This window comes from Phaseolus vulgaris, chromosome 5, assembly GCF_051622355.1.
Source record: "Phaseolus vulgaris cultivar YP4 chromosome 5, ASM5162235v1, whole genome shotgun sequence".
Lineage (NCBI taxonomy): Eukaryota > Viridiplantae > Streptophyta > Magnoliopsida > Fabales > Fabaceae > Phaseolus > Phaseolus vulgaris.
The window spans coordinates 7,203,393-7,222,325 of record NC_143502.1 but is presented as its reverse complement, the minus strand read 5'-3'; the positions used below and the strand labels follow the sequence as shown (position 1 = coordinate 7,222,325).

At 35.6% G+C, this 18,933-nt stretch overlaps 3 protein-coding genes across 6 annotated transcripts; all 3 read right to left on the bottom strand.

Annotated features, from left to right (window-relative positions):
• Positions 1-294: 294 nt before the first annotated feature.
• On the bottom strand, positions 295-3,897 carry LOC137835014 (cytochrome P450 87A3). 4 transcript variants are annotated; one of them, XM_068643304.2, is made up of 9 exons: positions 3,544-3,897; positions 3,131-3,452; positions 2,894-3,043; positions 1,747-1,998; positions 1,578-1,667; positions 1,395-1,473; positions 1,196-1,302; positions 726-853; positions 295-624 (listed from the first exon to the last, which is right to left on the bottom strand). In XM_068643304.2, exons 1-9 carry the CDS (start codon positions 3,735-3,737, stop codon positions 513-515), a joined length of 1,434 nt encoding a protein of 477 aa, XP_068499405.1. In that variant the 5' UTR covers positions 3,738-3,897; the 3' UTR covers positions 295-512. The 4 variants fall into 4 exon arrangements, with proteins under 4 accessions (XP_068499405.1, XP_068499406.1, XP_090158953.1 ...); XM_068643305.2 differs by lacking the exon at positions 1,196-1,302; XM_090302827.1 differs by lacking the exon at positions 295-624 and having other exon boundaries at positions 722-853.
• A 12,604-nt stretch (positions 3,898-16,501) lies between these two features.
• LOC137833900 (uncharacterized) lies at positions 16,502-17,260 on the bottom strand. The gene has a single exon (XM_068641969.2). The coding sequence runs from the start codon at positions 17,258-17,260 to the stop codon at positions 16,502-16,504; it is 759 nt and encodes a 252-aa protein (XP_068498070.2).
• Positions 17,261-17,332: 72 nt separating this feature from the next.
• LOC137833899 (uncharacterized) lies at positions 17,333-18,398 on the bottom strand. Its single transcript, XM_068641968.1, has 2 exons — positions 18,170-18,398; positions 17,333-18,072 (listed from the first exon to the last, which is right to left on the bottom strand). The coding sequence occupies exons 1-2, from the start codon at positions 18,396-18,398 to the stop codon at positions 17,333-17,335; spliced, it is 969 nt and encodes a 322-aa protein (XP_068498069.1).
• Between the last annotated feature and the right edge of the window lie 535 nt (positions 18,399-18,933).

Sequence of the window (18,933 nt, the reverse complement as noted above, 5' to 3'; positions counted from 1 at the left end):
CTGTTTCTTAGCCCATTACTGACTTGATCGTCAGAGTACAATCAACAGGTAGGACCCCCTCTGTTTCAATGGATCCACTATCGACCACCCAATGGGAGAGCAGAAACCATCAGGAAATAGGTGAAGTTACCATCTGACTTTGAAATCAACGACGACCGAGTCAACCGGCGAGAACAGTTTTATTCTTTTTTATTTGAATCAGAAGAATATTTTTGTAACACGATACAAAAGAAATTATGAAATCAGAAATTATGAAATCCATTTTCCTTTTTATAAGAATAAAACTCATACCAATTTCAACAAACGTAATCGGTTTAAGTTTATAGATAATCTTACACCTTCACTTCTTTATTACAAATTAAAACATTCTACTTTTCCATTCAGCTTTTACAATAAAGGATTATTCTACTATGTGATATCAGGTACGTAGATCACATGATACATTTAACTATAGAAAAGACAAAGAACCGTAAATTTTATTTTATTGTCAATAACACAACATTTTCTTATATTCATTCTGATTCATACTTCCATGCATCTTTCTTCATTACCCGGACATAAAAGCCTTCAGGAAATTGTAACCCAAGATTTCGAACAATATTCCCTCCTTTGATGGGTCGCCACCTAGGTTTGAAGATTTCTTTTATCAGCAAAGATTTGAAGATGATGCATTAATGTTTTAATTTAAATTATTCACATGAAGATACACAATGAAGTTATATTACCTATACTTTGTAACCAAGTTATGAAGAAAAACAGCCATCTGAACCTTTGCAAAGTCTGCTCCAACACAAAATCTTATGCCTCCACCAAAACCCATTAAATGTTTGCTTGCGGGACTCATATCCATTCCCTACATAGAACAAGTTTTTTGTTAGAATTGCAGAGCATGCAAATATCAAATGTCACTGGAAAACTTTGCATAATTATATTAATGAGAGAAAAATAAAAAAAAAATATATTGGGTTTCTTTAAAAAATTAAAATTAATGTATGGATAAATTAATTTCTTGAAACTATTTCTATTTTTTTTCAAAATCTTATTTTTTTTAACTCATGTATATCATTTAATTTTAATTTAGATAGAGGGTTGATTTTTTTAATTGTAAAAATAGCTAGTTAATAGGGTACTTGAAAATAAAACAAATGAAGAACCTTAAAAAACTCTAAAACAAGAAAAGGTTAATTAGACTTACCACCCATCTGCTTGGGTTGAAGGAGAGAGGATCATCGTATATGGTCGGGTTCAAGTGTACAGCTGGGGGACACACCATTATTGCCCACCCTGCTGGTATGGTGTATCCTGCTTGTGTGTATTATTTATGAGCAGTGTTAGTTTCATTGAGTAAGGCTTCAGATTTTAGAAGGATTTGATATAATGAAGCAATCACATACCCCCATATTTAATCTCCTGTAGTGTCTTCCGAAATATTCCTGGAACTATGTTTGCCAACCTGATGGTTTCATTTATGACCTGCAAATAGTCATCAACTAAATAAGATGCACACACAGAATTAAATCAAACATAGATTCTCTGGTTAAAATATATGAAAAATGTTTTGTTGAGGATTGAAGCACCTGAAATGTAAAAGTCATTGATTTGTACTCATGCCATGTAAGTTCAGAGTTTGGATCTTCACGACCTTTCAGGATGCCTTCATGTTCTTCCTGCAAACCCATATGCCCAAAGAAATAATTAAAAATTGTTGTCCATGACTTATAAGAAGAAAACATATATTTAACGTACTTGTAATTTCTTCAGCACTGAGGGATGGTGAGATAGTTCTTTAATGGCATATGTGAGAGCCAAAGAAGTGGTTTCAAAGCTTGCAAAGAGTAGCGTAAACATGAGGTCCAAAGCCATCTCTTCATTGAGTGGTGTTCCCTCTTTTGAAAGTTCTTCCACTACATAATCAAAGAAATCGCTTACTTCTTTCCTAGGCTTTTCCCTTCTTTCCTTCAGCATGCTCTTCAGTGTCTTCATTGCCCTTTTCCTACCCTGTCAAAAGTGACACCTTCACTTTCATTCTCTTTAATTTTTAATTCTCAAAACATCGGACTGAGTAGGCAAATGTGGTTATCTACCACCAAATCAAAGTTACCCTATTTAAATATTCATAAATTTTATTGAGTGAATTAATACTTAACATGCACGTACACATGTCAATATCATATCCTACCTAAATATAAGCTAAACATCCGAGAAAAGGTTATTTTACATTATGGAGTTATTTTTATTATTATTTTTTTACCAAAATGGGGTCCGTTTAAAAAAATTACAAATTTAGACAAGTCGTGCTAATTTGGCACGACTTCATATGCACAAATCGTTCCAATTTGACACGACTCTTCCATGTCATACTAAAGTCGTGCCAACTTGACACGACTTCTGCCCTCTCATACTGAAATCGTGTCAACTTGGCACGACTTCTGTCCTGTCATACTGAAATCGTGTCAACTTAGCACGACTTCGGACACTCTTAGAAAATTATGTATCAAATTAATTTTTAACATTACATAACTTACTACCCAATATATAAACAATAAAATTTTTTTAAAAAATTATGACGTGGCAGAAGTCGTGCCAAGTTGACACGACTTCAGTATGACAGGACAAAAGTCGTGCCAAGTTGGCACGACTTCATTATGACATGGCAGAGTCGTGTCAAATTGGGACGATTTATGCATATGAAGTCGTGCCAAATTGACACGACTTGTCTAAATTTGTAATTTTTTTAATCGGACCCCATTTTGGTAAAAACAAAAAAAAAATAACTCCATCATGATGAAAAATCCCAAGAAAATCAGTGTATATAGGACAACATAATTGCGTGAAGCAAGTTAAAGTAATGATAGTCATAAATGACTAGTGTTGGTGTGGATAATGGAGTTGCCTGCAAACATTTGTGATAAGCTGTTCCTGGAATGTTGAGAGGGAGCGAGATGAGTCCTTCCATAAATGAATTAAAGTTGTCCATTAAACTCTCTAAAGTCTCTTTCGAATCACAACTGAGAAGTTTTTTTGCAGTCAACTCAAATATCATCTGGAAATGAAGGACGAATCAGGAAATCAAAGGAAAAGGCTTCTAAATGAAAATAAAGAAAGTTAATTATGAGTTCTATAATTTGACCCTTTTTGTTGCATCGCATAACTCAAGAGTATCCTGACATGACCACTGCTGCAATGTTGTGCACGCTTTCTGTTCCACCTCTGAGAGCATCCTTTTGAGGCCTTCAGGACCAAACATATGGAGCACCATGTTCTTAACGTACTTGAACACAGAACCATGCAGGGAAGATAAATTTTGTCTCCCAAAAATCTTGTTTAGTGTATCTGGGTACCAGCTCTGGAACATTTCTCCTTCTTGTTGGAATATTAAGTTATTAAATTTCTGGTCAGTGGACACCACAGTCGGTCGTCCAGCAAAGCCTGTCTTGAAGATTGGTCCATACCTGAAAAGAAAAGAAACCAAGGAGCACAAATATTAAGTAATACATTCTCATGAAAAACTCATGAAAAACGAGAAGCTTGCATATATTATACCTCTCCACTTTCTGCTTTATGAATGGATGAATATCAGAAGAAGAGTAGGGGGTGAAAAACTTAAGGGATTCACCAAGAAGGGGCAAACCCATTGAACCAGGTGGGAGTTTTCCATTGCAACTAGGGTTTCTCCATCTATAAACCCAATGTGTTATGCCTATAAAAAACAATGTTGCAAGACATAGAACCCACATTTTTTCCCTTATTAAACAGACCAATGAACTCTTGATATACTAAAGAGAATATAATAGATTAAAGAGTTTGAATTATGAAGGAACTACACAATAAAACTGCTGAGACTCGTGACATATTTAAGAGTTAACGAACATTTCCAGAATAAGATAAAATGTTGGCACTTATGTTATAGCAGAAGTTGCTTTATATAGGGCAGACACTTCTTCGAACCACGTAAAGGAGCAAGTACTTGTAAAGGAGCACTCCCTATCTCTGCTCATCAATCACCACAAACATCAAGATATTATTTTCAATTTTAATAAATATAATTTTGTACGATGAAAAAGTTAGGTCGAACGAACAGTTTGACAAATTTACGTCTTCATTAATAACCAATAAAGAACATAAATGTATATAAATGTTGTTTCCAATTTAGTAATAGTCTTCTCAACTTACTTAATATATAATTTCATACTAAATATAACATGAAAAAGTAACATAAAGCCATCAGCACTAGATAAATTTATGCAAATAAATATAAAGAAAACTCTCTTATTAACTAGATGATAAATTTTTTAAAGTATTAATAAATTTATTATTATTAATACTAAAAATAATAATATTCTTAGACATATTAATAGTATTATTTATTTTAATTATTATTAGTATTATTGTATTTATAATTATTATTAATTTTAGTAATATTAACCTTATTATTATTATTTTAATTATAAATATTATTAATGTTATTATTATTAATAATATTAACATTATTTTTAATATTATTAGTTTTATTTATTTTTTATTATTAATATTATTACCAATAATATTATTATTATTATTATCACTATTTTTATTGTAATTATTATTATTTTTATTAATATTATAGAAATTATTATTAATTTTATTAATATTAATATTATTATTATTATTAAATTTATCGAGGAATTGTGTTCGCATTCAATTATTTGCAAAATTTATTGACGAATTATGTTCGTGCTTAATTACCAATGGATCGTATTCAAAAAAAAAATAGTAACGGTGACATTTGGACACTAAATAGTGTCAACTAAGTCTTCATTATTATAAAAATTTAAATAAAGTGTGAGAAAAACATGAGTTATACTCACGCAAACTAAAAAAAAGGATTGCGTTGGTGAAACGGTCACCACTAAAAATATAAAAATAATAAAAATTTAAAGTTTTGAAGGTTAAGTCCACACTATAGATTTTAAAATTAAATTTTAATAAATAATAAAATTGTGAAGGTTTAGCCCACGCAAATAATTAATTTTTATTTATTTGAAAACTCTTTAGTTGTTAGGGTACGTGAATTTAAATCATTCACTAGTGCAAAATGTAGAAACAAGTAATGCTTACTAAGTGCGGCTTTACGAACAGACACACTCGTAAAAAACGCAGTGGCATTTTTTAAATTAAATTCATTTACAAATGCGGTTATTTGTAATAGCCGCACTCGTAAATGATGTGCTTTGATTTACGAGTGCGGTTATTTAATTTATAAATTTTATTAATAATAGAAACTACTTTTGATATCGATAATTTTTTAGTCACTAAAATAGTATCTAATTTAGTCAATATAGTGACTAATTATTGTTGGTCTCTAAAATTAGTTTCTATTTAATTATTTTCTTGTAGTGCAACTATGCTTTATTGATCTCATTCAAAATTTATATAATAAAGATTTTGAAAAATAGAGTATATGATTGATAATGTATTAAAGAGTTTTTCGAATCATATATAAACTAGATTAAATCTATATGCACTTAAATGTTTAATTTAAGTTAATTTGGAAAGTCTTACTAATGTATTTCTGGCTAAATATGAGAATAGAAAGTATTGATAATTCAAAGATATTAGAAGATATAAATATTATACTAATTACTGATATCTAGAAAGAGTTTATAAATTCATTTTAGCAATATAAATACGCATACAAGTTAATATCTAGAGTTTCCACACTCAACGTCTGATTAAGAAATCAATGAAGCTGATAAATGAGATTGGTGCAATCAAGCATTAAAGTATCATTCAGTGTTTGCTTATAAGAAGAACACACGACATATTTATTCTGAAAGCAATCATGTGTGAAAGACGTATTTAGAGACTTATATCAGAACATTCCTAATTAAACTAAAACAAAATCAATATGAAGAAGTGAAGAATGTAATTCAAGTTTTTTCATATATATATATCAACATTTAGATGAATCATAAGTATAGAAACAATTCAAGAGTGCATTGGTGCAAATATCAAATGAAGATGACACAAAGAAACAACGTGACAAGAGACATGATTGAAGAATCAATTGTACGCATTAAAGGGTTAACATTCACATCAATGATCTGAAAGAAATAATTCAAATTGTTTCATATGCTCAAAGACGCGTAGAATATAATCAAAGCATAAAGTGTCATATTCAGTGTTTGGCGTGAAAAAGATTATGAACAATACCCAATGATGAAGGATATGATATCAGATACTCAATATCACAATATTGAAGTATCAACGTTCACATTCAAAACTAAAGAAGAAACAATTCAAACTACAATTAAAGTCCAAAATGCAGAAGAATTCATTAGAGCAAACAATTTCTATATTCATTGTCTAACGACTATGTGAACAAAGAGAAGAATCAAAGCCTCAACAGTCATAATTTGAAGCCTATATAAAGAACTTGGGGGTAGAGAAGACTACACAACAACTATGCGAGAAAAATCTTACAAAGTGAATTTACATTCTGAGTGTTTATAGTCTTTTTGAGAGAATATTTCTTAGTTGTTGTTTAGAGCATTCATATTTTGGGGAGTTAGCATTGTACTGTAAATCCTATAGTGTGTGGAGATAATCCTGTCAGCTTTCATTATTCCTCTTTGCTTGAGAGTCTTTCTAACTTGTTGAGAGATCTTGATCTCAGGAGGAGATTAAGACTGGTTGCCTAGAGAGGTGGAAAATACATTGCCTGGAGAGGTGGAGAATACTTTTCATGGAGAGGTGGAAAATACTTGCATGGAAAGGTGTTTAATACTTGTGTTAGTAAAGGTTCTTAAGTGGGTTGCTTAAGGGGACTGGCTACGCCCCTAGTGGTAGGGGTGAACCATTATAAAACTCTGCATACTTTTCTCTATCCCTTATCTTTTATAATTTGTGATTAGTCATGTTTTTTATAAAAGTGAATTGAGTTTAAGCTCCATTCACCCCTCCCCTTCTGGAGATAATTGTACCTACAAGTAGGCTACTTAAAATAAATGCAGCAAAAGAAATTAAGAACTTAAAGTTTTAGTGACACATTTAAACTTTAAAATACAAGAATTAGTCCAAATGTAAGTTAAAGCAATACTTCTCTCTTTGTGCCACTCTTAATTCAATGCTTGTAATTCAAATTAGTTTAAAGTGTCTTTCCCCCTTGATAGCACTTGTCAGTTTGAATTTAGCCTCAAGATTTTAGTAAGAGAATTGATTATGTCTCTTCAAGCTTTTAGCGCACCACACTAAAATGACATGCAATGATTATAAATATAAAAAAACATATAACAACAACTTTTAGTCGATTAAAATCAAGGAAAACTCAAGAACTAACTAAATTTCATACGATATAACAACGAACAATGAAGAACCTATGCAGAAACTTATATTGTTGCAGGGTGCAAAAGGTAGTTAAAGATTGAAATTTTACACTGCAAAGGAAGTATTTGATTTCCTTGACTTACTTTTCCTTGAACTACATGAAAGTATGTCTAATATACAAACAATTTCCAATTAAAGATAATTTTAATGTTATTTTAATAAAAATAAATTGTTTATATTTTACATTAAAGGTGATGGAGAAAGAGTGGGCAAAATTCCCAAGGTTTAGCAAAGAGTATATAGATGGTCTTGAGTCAATTTTTTTTTTAGATTTTTCTTACACTAGAGGAAGACCTCAACCGTGAGATTTTATGTTCATGCGCTGATTGTAGAAACTGTGTTTGGGCGAGAAGACATGTGGTCTATGATCATTTAATAGCCAAGGGCTTCCTAAAAGGATATAATGTTTGGATTCACCATGGAGAAGAAATACCTTCGACTACCAAGAGTAATGATGATATGATAGATAATGAAGATTCACAAGATGATATTTATGGCTTATTGTATAACACACATAGAAATGTGGTAGAAGCAAAATATTAGCATAAAGTTCTTTCCAAAGTATTGCGACACTTTCCAATGATTCTTAGACTTCAAAGACTATTTATGTGTTAAAAGACTGTTGAGTCAATGAGATGGCATGAAGAAGAACGATCGAAGGATGGGAAAATGAGACATCTCGCTGATGGTGAAGCTTGGAAGAATTTTGATAGTCTTCATGAAGATTTTTCTACTGATTCACGCAATGTAAGACTTGGTCTAGCAAGTGATGGATTTAATCCATTTAGGACCATGAGCATATCACATAGCACGTGGCCTGTGATGATGGTGGTGTACAACTTTCCACCTTGGTTGTGCATGAAACCTGAATATACAATGTTATCATTGTTGATTCCTGGACCACAATCACCAGTAAATGATATTGATGTGTACCTTCAACCGTTGATTCAGAAGCTAAAAGATTTATGGGAGTTTGGAGTAGAAACATATCATGCTTCAGAAAATGAAACATTTTTAATGTGTGTCGCTCTTCTATGGACTATTAGTGACTACCCTGGGTATGCGATGTTGTCAAGTTATCTTGTGCATATTGTAATTATGACACTGATTCATCCTACTTGAAACATAGCCATAAAATGTGCTATATGAACCATCGTGTCTTTTTACCAATGAGCCATCCTTGGAGATCTAATAAGAAGTCTTTTAATGGAAAAAAAAAATTGGATCTACACCACACATGTTAGAAGGGCCAGAAATCATTATTGTTGTTGTTGTTGTTGTTTCTGATTTTGTTGTTATTGTTGTTGTTTCTGATTTTGTTGTTGTTGTTGTTGTTTCTGTTTCTATTTCTATTTTCTTTTTCCAATTTTTGTTTTTGTTTCTGTTTAGAACTCTTGTTTAGTATACTGATAATTTTTCTTGTCTCAAAATATAGAGCATTAGTGAAAAAAATGCAAGGAATAGGCAAACACAAAAGTATATGCACCGAATGGGACCAATAAACTTTATAAAGTTTGAGCTCAATTGGTATTATTTTAATTGTTTCTCTCTCATAGTATAAATCTAGTTATATCATTATTTCTTGTAACTTAAAATTGCAAATCCTCACTGTTCTTACAAGGACCTAGAAACAAACTCCCTTTGCCTTCCACCCGTTGACCTCTCGGCCTTCGCTTCCGGACTCCCTTCTCGGCGTGATCTTTCGGCTTATTTGTTCTTGGTTTGTACTTGGTTCGAAAATCTTTCACGTTTTATTGAATTGCTTGACGGACACTTCCCGGTCAACTTTAATTTACTCCATTTTATCTTTCGGTTTTTGGTCTCGGCTTCCTCTCACAGATGGGTGTGCGTACCTGAAAGGTGCTCCGGTGCCAAAGTTAGATTCAGTTTTACAAGATATTAGAATGAATTCACCCTTACTTACCTCTCAGGATGACCCTCTATTTATACTAGTCTTTTATTGGGCCCAGAAGTTATTTGGACCTTTTCTCTTTGTATTAAACATTTACTACACACACCTACATATTTGGGCCCAGTTGGGCCCAGTTTCATGGGCTTTTTCTTAATAATAATTTCCATTCTATTTTATCTCTTTCTTTTAATTCTCTCAATTGACCTTTTTTAGTTCACTTTTGGGTTGAACTCTCGGCTCAGTCTTCACATTGCTTTCGGTTGGCATCGACCTAATTGGACCTTTCGGTCCAATCTCTCGGCCCAATCAGTACACTAAGCCCCCCAGGCATAAGGAGATGTAAACGACGAAATGTCTATGAAAAAATGAAACTTCACCTCTCTTATATTTTGGGGGGAAAACAAATTTTGAAAGAAAAAAGACTTTAATGGTGTATTAATTGCGAAAAGACTTTTTCGTTTTGCGCGCTTCCTCTTGATTGTACTGTTTGACATGACAAGCTAGAAGTTTCCAACCATTGGATGTGACTAAATCTGATGGTTACAATGCCATGACTCTTCATATGTCACCACTCTTCCATCATTATAAATCTTCACCTCTATTCATCTTGTTACACAGTTTCTCCTCTCATTATATATTAAAGCTGAAGCAAATATTCACGGAAGGTATAATGTCTTCATCGAGTTCTATTTCCGTTTCTTCTGAGTTTACGGGATTTTCGAGCACGAGTAATGAATCTACTGGGAGAGTGATTGAGACCAATAAGAATGCCAACTCCGCTTTGTCACCTGAAACGATCTCGTGTATGAATTCATCAAGCAAAGATGTCGTAGATGTTGAAGCCGAGGAAAGAGAAGAAATAGCCGAACAAAGATTAAGCCTTCGGCTCGGGTACGAATGGGTTAATCCGAAAGTTCGAGAATATTTCTCTCGGTACCAATTTACCTCAACCCTTCGCAATTTCCTTTCTCAAATTTATGTGTATTCTCCTGATGCCACTGAGGAAATCATTTCTTTTCGACAAACTTGTTCCATTGATAATGTTTGCCATGGCCGTGAAGTCGACAAACACGAATTTTTTTATTTTTATGAATGTCTCTTTACTGATCTCCATATTCGGTTTCCTTTAAGTGAATTTCAGATGGGTGTCCTTCGTTTTCTTAACGTTGCTCCTACTCAACTTCACCCCAACGGTTGGGCTTATATGCAAGCTTTTAGCATTTTGTGTAAATACCTTTCTTTAACTCCGAGTCCGAAAACTTTTTTATATTACTATAGCTCTCGGCCCGGTAAGAAGCCTAGTTGGTTGTCCCTGATTAGTAAGACAAAAATTTGTTTTCTTTCTCCATTTACTTCTTCGTACAAAAACTTCAAAGGAGGTTTCTTTAAAATTCTCATTGAGGAAACCGGGAGAAAGTATTTCTTTGAAGGTGATATTCCAAAATTCCCTTTCTACTGGACCCGTGCTCCTGTGAAATTCAACTCTTGTTCTTATTATTCCATGACTATCAAAGAGAAGCATGTTATTGCGGTTCTAGGTCACTTCTCCCATAAGATTCCAACTCGTGCTCTGCTTCGGCTATACGTTTCTCATAAACCCCAAAAAGATTTCATGGGTATGTGATTTTTTCGGATTCTCTCTTTTAGTAATAATAGAATTTTAACTTTGCTGAATCTTTTGGTGATATTCAGGTTTAATGGCGGCAACGAAGCCGAAGGATCGTGCTTATTTTTCTAAGTTGTTTAACCAAGCTGGAGGCTCAACTCCTCGTCTTGAGAAAGAAATTCCAGAAACAGAAAATGAAGTTGTTGAGCCTGCCTCTCGCTTAGAGGTTGAAATTGCCGCGGACGCCGAAATAGGACCTTCTAAGAAGAGTAGGAAACGAGACAAAAGTAATAGAAGGTCACACTCTTCTAAGAAACATCGTCATGGTTCCGGGAGTTCTTCTCAATCTCTCTTTGAAACAATATTTACGTCGTCCACACATTTTTCAGATTTTGTTGACTGCAATCTTGATTCCTCTGCTCGGGATATGTTCAAAGTTGTTTCTGTTCCTTCTCTAGCTGATTCGATGTTTGAACTAACTAGCCGTGCTTTTCTGATTAGTAAAGCGATAAGGGAAGAAACTAAGAACCATATTGCTTCTGCTGAGTTTGAGAAATTGAAAAGAGAAGCAGCCGAATCAAATGAAAAAATCAGATTACTAAATTCTCAAATTGATGAACTTTCTTTGGTTAATATCCGACAAGAAACTGAGAAAGAAAAATTGAAGAGTGAAAATGTTGAGCTCTCGGCCCAAAAGTTGACACTTAACTCGGAGAATCAGCAATTGAAGGAAGATGTTGCTAAACTTACTGCTGCGAAGAAAATTGATGTTGAAGGCATTTCTCACTTGGAAGCAGAAGTGAATAAGTTAAAGTTGAGAGTTGATCAAGCTGAAAGTTTTGTTATCCAACAACACCAGTTGGGTTTTGAGAAAGCTCTCCAACAGGCCGAATACTTTTACAAGATCCCTTTAGATGTCGGGAACTTTGATGTTAGCAAAGACTTCTATAAGGGCGAATTAATTCCGGTTGGTGACATTCCTTATGACAGATCTCCAGAATATGAAAGGGAAAATGAAAGGAATGATAATGGGAATGACGACGCCGAATAGTATTTAGTTATTTGTTTTTGTAACAGCTCCGAGTAAAAACTCTCGGATTTTTAGGACGTTTTGTCTTAGCCATTTAATGGTAATTTTCGATGTACGACATCAAATTATATATATAATATTTGATTTACTTCGCATCTATTTCACTTTATCAGTACGAGCTACCTACCACCTTAATTAATTTAATATGATAAATGTATTCTGCTTCACCTTTCATCATTAACCTTTTGACTTACTTTTCCTAGTTAAAATGAACGCATAACACTTTTTGATATTAATTCAACCTTTTGATACTAAGATGAAAACATATAACCTTTCGGCCTTAAGTTTTTCTAAGAAAAGATAAAGGCATCTCACCTTTTCGGCTTCAGTATCCGGTTTTGTATTCGGCCAACTATGCTTAAACGATAAGTATATTAGTTTAACAAATATAATATTATAAACACGTTAAATCTCATATTTTCGATGTTTCGGCATTATTATTCAGTCTTATTTTTCGGTGTGCTTTCGGGAAGGTGTCATTGACCGAGAACTATATTATTCCCTGGAAAAAAGTTCTCGTTAAAGAACAAATAAACCGAAAGCGTCCAAGTCTGAAAGAATTATAAGTAAATATTCTCTCGAGAAGGATTTCACCTGGAGTGAAAGCATCCAAGACCGAAAGAATTATAAGTAAATATTCTCTCGGGAAGGATTTCACCTAGAGTGAAAGCATCCAAGACCGAAAGAATTATACGTAAATGTTCTCTCAGAAGGATTTCACCTGGAATGAAAGCATCCAAGTCCGAAAGAATTATAAGTAAATATTCTCTCGGGAAGGATTTCACCTGGAGTGAAAGCATCCAAGACCGAAAGAATTATACGTAAATGTTCTCTCGGAAGGATTTCACCTGGAGTGAAAGTATCCAAGACCGAAAGAATTATAAGTAAATGTTCTCTCGGAAGGATTTCACCTGGAGTGAAAGTATCCAAGTCCGAAAGAATTATAAGTAGATATTCTCTCGGGAAGGATTTCACCTGGAGTGAAAGCATCCAAGACCGAAAGAATTATACGTAAATGTTCTCTCGGAAGGATTTCACCTGGAGTGAAAGTATCCAAGACCGAAAGAATTATAGGTAAATGTTTTCTCGGGAAGGATTTCACCAGGAGTGAAAGTATCCAAGACCGAGAGTTTCTAGTTAACACTTAGAACTTTCAACAAAAGATCTTAATATACAATAGTTAGTGTTCTTAAATACCAGGCTTAACTGAAATAAAATTTTAAGTGACTCGTATTCCAAGTTCTGGGTATTAACTTTTCGTCTAACGTTTCCAACCTATAGGCTCCATTCTTCAAGTTTTCTTTTACTCTGAACGGTCCTTCCCAGTTTGGTGCTAACTTCCCTTGTGCTGGATCTTTTCTTGCATCAGTTCTCATTCTCCATACCAAATCTCCTTCACTAAAAGTTCTCGGTCTTACCTTCGCATTGAACCTCTTACATGCTCTTCTTTTTACTGCCTCTTCTCTGATTTTGGCTTTCTCTCGAAGTTCTTCAATCAAATATAATTCTGCCTTTAAACATTCATTATTAACACTCCAATCTTCTATTTGTCTTCGTAATGTTGGTTCAGTGACCTCTATGGGAAACATAGCATCTGTTCCATATGTGAGATTAAATGGTGTTTCTCCAATTGATGTCTGCGGTGTGCATCTATATGCCCACAATATTTCAGGTAACTTCTCGGCCCACAACCCTTTCGCACTTCCCAATCTTCTCTTTAGTTGACTGAGAATGACTTTGTTAGCTGATTCTGCTTGCCCATTTGTTTGCGGATGTTCAACTGAGGTGGTTGTAGATTTGATTCCCAAATCCGCATAGAATTCCAAAAGCTTTTTATCAGTGAACTGTCGGCCAATGTCAGTTATAATAGAATGTGGAATACCGAATCTACAAATTATGTTCTTCCACACAAATGTTTGAACTTGTTGAGCTGTTATTTTTGTCAACGCTTCAGCTTCTATCCATTTTGTGAAATAATCAACCGCAACAATCATGAATTTTGTTTGTCCTCGGCCTAAAGGGAATGGGCCGAGGATATCCATTCCCCATTTAGCAAATGGCCAGGGAGAAGCAATGCTTTGCAACTCTTGTGATGGTATATGGTTGAGGCTTCCAAATTCCTGACACTTCTTACAGGTTTTAACGTATTGATTGCAATCTTCTCGTATTGTCGGCCAATAATATCTGGCACGACAAATTCTTGTTGCCATTGTTCGCGCACCACAGTGCAATCCACATAGTCCTTCATGAAGTTCTCGGATTACATGTTCAGCTTGCTCATGAGAAAGGCACTTTAACAAAGGAGTTGAAAACCCTCTCTTGTACAGTTCATCCCCTATGAGGATAAAATTAGCGACTTTTCTAGCGATTCTAACATCAATTTCAATTCCTTGTTCTTGATTGTTAATCACTTCTTTGTATGATCGAATCCAATCATCTTTCTCTGTGGTAACAATCAAACATTCTTCCACTCCAACTGTCGGATTGTGCAAGGTTTGTTGTAAAATGGAGTTGTGCTGAGGTTGTCTTTGTTGACTTGCCAACTTGGATAGAGAATCTGCCTTTGTGTTTTGTTCTCTCGGAATATGTATGATCTCGGCTGTGATAAAGTTTTCCATAATGCTCAAGACTTTGTGATAATACCTTAATAATAAGGGATCTCTTACCTGGTATTCACCTTTCATATGTCCAACCATTAATTGAGAATCACTCCGGCATATAACATTTTGTGCACCCATGTCTTTGGCTAAAACCAATCCTACAATTAAAGCCTCATACTCGGCTTGATTATTTGAAGTTTTGAATTCAAATTTCAGGGCCATTTCCAAATGAAAGTTCCCTGGTCCTTCTAGCACGATTCCTGCCCCACTCCCTTTCTTGCTGGATGATCCGTCAACAAATACAATCCACGCTTCATGATCGGCTTCCGTTGTCGGCATTTGGATAATAAAGTCTGCTAATGCTTGTGCTTTGATTGCTCCTCGTGGCTCATATTTGATTCCAAATTCTGACAACTCTACTGACCATGCTACCATTCTTCCCGCAAGTTCAGGTTTTCTTAATACTTTGGCTATCGGGCAATCGGTTCTGACAATAACCTGATGATTCTGAAATATGGTCGGAGTTGCCTTGCTGTGTACGCAAGTGTTAAGGCAATTTTTTCAACCCGTTGGTATCTGGTTTCGGCGCTTTGGAGAACTCTGCTCACGAAGTATATAGGCTTTTGTTCTGGATTTTCTTGTATCAAGGCTGCTCCTATGGCTTCGTGAGAAGTGGCAAGGTAGACGATGATAGGCAGAGTTGACATAGGTTTGACCAGGATGGGAGGTTTAGTTATCGTCTCTTTAATCGTTGCAAAAGCTTGCTCGCATTGTTCATTCCACGTGAACGTTTCGGCCTTCCTTAACAACTTCATTATCGGTTTTGACTTCTCGGCAAGTATTGGCAAAAACCTTGCCAATGCATTTAACCTTCCTATTAACCTCTGAACTTCTTTCAAATTTATCGGATTCCTCATATTCATTATTGCTTCACATTTATCTGGATTTGCCTCAATTCCTCTGTTAGTCAACATGAAGCCGAGAAACTTCCCACCTTTGACTCCAAAAACACATTTTTCTGGATTCAATCGCAAGTTATACTTCCTTATCTGTGCAAATACTTCTTCAAGATCTTTCACATGGTTATCTACCGCATGTGACTTGACAATCATATCATCCACATACACTTCCATATTCTTTCCAATTTGTTTTTTAAACACCGTATCCATCAATCTTTGATATGTAGCTCCGGCATTTTTTAAACCGAAAGGCATGACCTGATAGCAATAGTTTGCCATATCGGTAGTGAATGCAGTCTTCGGGATGTCAGGTTTATACATTTGTATTTGATTGTAACCGGAATAAGCATCCAAGAAACTCATCATGGCTTGACCAGATGCCCCATCAACCAACCTGTCAATACTCGGCAAAGGATATGAATCTTTCGGACATGCCTTGTTCAAATCTGTATAATCAGTACACATTCTCCACTTTCCGTTTGCCTTCTTGACTAGAACTATATTTGCTAACCAAGTCGTATATTGGATTTCTTTAATGAAACCTGCCTGTAACAATTTTTCAGTTTCTTCAAGAGCAGCTTTTCGTCTTTCTTCTCCCAACTTTCTTCGTTTTTGAGCTATCGGTCTTACTTCTCGGCAAACAGATAATTTGTGAGAAATGATGTTATGATCAATTCCCGGTATGTCTGATGCCTTCCAGGCGAACAAATCTTTGTTCATTCTTATTACTGCCACTAAGTCATCAATCATTTCTTCGGGCATACTACCCCCAACATATGTACATTGCGTTTCATCTTCGCCTAATTGAACCGATGTAATTTCTTCTCTTGGCTCTATCCTTTCATCATCATTCATTCTGGGATCCAAGTCCACCATTGCAACCATGTTTCTTGCTTCCATACTTCCGGTCGCCACTCTCGGCTCTTGGACCATCTTCAATCCGGTCGCATAACACTCTTTGGCTGTTTTTTAATCGACATATATGGTTGCTATGTCTCCCCGTTCTGTTGGAAATTTCATTGCCAAATGTGGCGTCGACACTATAGCTCCCAACTTATTCAACGAAGATCTTCCTAACAAGGCATTATAAGAAGTACGAGTATCTACCACCAGGTATCTGATTGTAATTGTTTTCGTTGCATTTCCTCTACCAAAGGTTGTCGGCAAATCAATATATCCTTTGGTGTCAACCTTTTCACCTGAAAACCCAATTATTTGCTCCTTCAAAAGGACCATGTCTTGTTCTTTCAAATGTAACTTTTTGAAGGTTTCCCAGAACAGAATATCGACTGAGCTCCCTTGATCTACTAGAGTTTTCATTACCGCGTACTTGGCAATTTCAACTGTTATCACCAGTGGGTCTCGTTGATCAGGATCAATATCTTGGAAATCTTCATCAGTAAATAACATAGGTGGCAAACTTCTTCTTTTGAAAACATAATTCACGGTCATGGTACCTCTCAAATATTTCTTTCCTATCGTATTATATGTTTCCTTTTCCGGAAAGCCTCCAGAGATGGTATTAATGAACCCTCTAACCGGCCTTCCCAAACTGCGTTGTCGGCTCCTTCTCTCTTGAGAATGGAGGTGGCTTCCTCCACTTCTTAGATCTCTTTTTTCATCTCTTCCTCCTTTTCTCTCCTTTCGATCGTTTTGTATATCAGTCGTTCTTCCAAATTTTTCTCCTCTACTCCTGACATCTTGTTCTGGACTTTGACTAGCCTTCATTCTTCCGACTCTAACAAAGCGTTTTAATTGCCCTGTCTGGATCAACTCTTCAATTCGGTCTTTCAGCGCTATTCATTCTTCAGTGTGATGGCCATGATTTTTATGGTACTGGCAATGTTTGTTGTGGTCAGCTCGATCTGGGGTTCGTGCTTTCCTTGGTGGCGGTATTACTTCAGTTGTCATCGCCTCTTGAAGTATTCGGGTCCGAGTTGTGCTCAATGGTGTGTATTGTTGAAACTTTCGGCCACGGGGTTCCTCTCTGAAACGTCTGCTTTGATATCCTGCCTCTCTTTCATTTGTTTTCTTCTCGTTCTTCACGTCCATCCTTGCCTGATTCCTGAAGTCCCTTAACTCCTCCATTTGCATGAACTTTGCTGCACGCCGTCTTAATTCATCAAGGCTTACGGCCGGTTTTTTGCACAAACTATCGGCAAATGGTCCCGGTCTCAACGCAGTTATCATATGATGCATAGAAACTTCCGGACTGAGGTTTCTAATACTTAAAGCCATTCTTCCAAAGCGTTCCATAAAAGCTCGCAACGACTCATTTTGTTCTTGTCTTATGTTTACGAGAGCTATCGATGTTAAGTGATGTGGTCTACTTGTAGCGAATTGAGCTCCAAACTTTTCTATCAAAGTGTCAAAACAATCAATAGATAATGGTGGTAACCGGGTAAACCAGCTTAAAGCTGCTCCTTTCAAAGTAGTTGGGAACACTCTGCATAGGATGGCGTCATTCCACGTGTACAGACTTATTTGAGTTGTGTATATAGCAACATGTTCATCTGGATCTGTACTCCCATCATACTTCTCTATTGTTAGACTTTTCCAATTGTCAGGTAATGGGGTGGGTCTCTATTATAGTCTCAGAAAACGGGTGTCTTCTGGCTGGCGTTTCCACAGCGATACCAGAAATCTCAGGTAACTTCCTTTGTGTGACCCCGAAACTCTCTTCCTTATTCTCTCTTTCATTAACATGTGTTCTCGGCTGAAAAGTTTCAAGGGAAGCATTCAACACGGTTTCTTCATTTAATCTTTGTCTCATGTAAGCATTCTCGGCTCTCAACATACTCAACTCCTCTTCATTACTCTTCTTCAGTGTCTCAAATTCCTCTTGCAATTGTATTAACATGGCCATGGTCATAGCGTTCTGACAATCTTCTTGTTCTCTGGAATGTTCTCCTCTTTCGCTCATTTTGTTTCTCGGCCCCACGGTGGGCGCCAAAATGTTCTTACAAGGACCTAGAAACAAACTCCCTTTGCCTTCCACCCGTTGACCTCTCGGCCTTCGCTTCCGGACTCCCTTCTCGGCGTGATCTTTCGGCTTATTTGTTCTTGGTTTGTACTTGGTTCGAAAATCTTTCACGTTTTATTGAATTGCTTGACGGACACTTCCCGGTCAACTTTAATTTACTCCATTTGATCTTTCGGTTTTTGGTCTCGGCTTCCTCTCACAGATGGGTGTGCGTACCTGAAAGGTGCTCCGATGCCAAAGTTAGATTCAGTTTTACAAGATATTAGAATGAATTCACCCTTACTTACCTCTCAGGATGACCCTCTATTTATACTAGTCTTTTATTGGGCCCAGAAGTTATTTGGGCCTTTTCTCTTTGTATTAAACATTTACTACACACACCTACATATTTGGGCCCAGTTTCATGGGCTTTTGCTTA

Excerpts from the sequence above, each read along its gene's own strand:
- LOC137835014 (XM_068643304.2), bottom strand. The coding sequence starts at position 3,737 with ATGTGGGTTCTATGTCTTGCAACATTGTTTTTTATAGGCATAACACAT. Across the intron at positions 3,453-3,543 it reads ATAAAGCAGAAAGTGGAGAG|GTATGGACCAATCTTCAAGA; the intron begins GTATAATATATG and ends TTTTCTTTTCAG. Across the intron at positions 854-1,195 it reads TCAACCCAAGCAGATGGGTG|GGAATGGATATGAGTCCCGC; the intron begins GTAAGTCTAATT and ends TGTTCTATGTAG.
- LOC137833900 (XM_068641969.2), bottom strand. The coding sequence starts at position 17,260 with ATGAAGGCTAGTCAAAGTCCAGAACAAGATGTCAGGAGTAGAGGAGAA.
- LOC137833899 (XM_068641968.1), bottom strand. The coding sequence starts at position 18,398 with ATGGCCATGTTAATACAATTGCAAGAGGAATTTGAGACACTGAAGAAG. Across the intron at positions 18,073-18,169 it reads GAAGTTACCTGAGATTTCTG|AGAAGTATGATGGGAGTACA; the intron begins GTATCGCTGTGG and ends GTCTAACAATAG.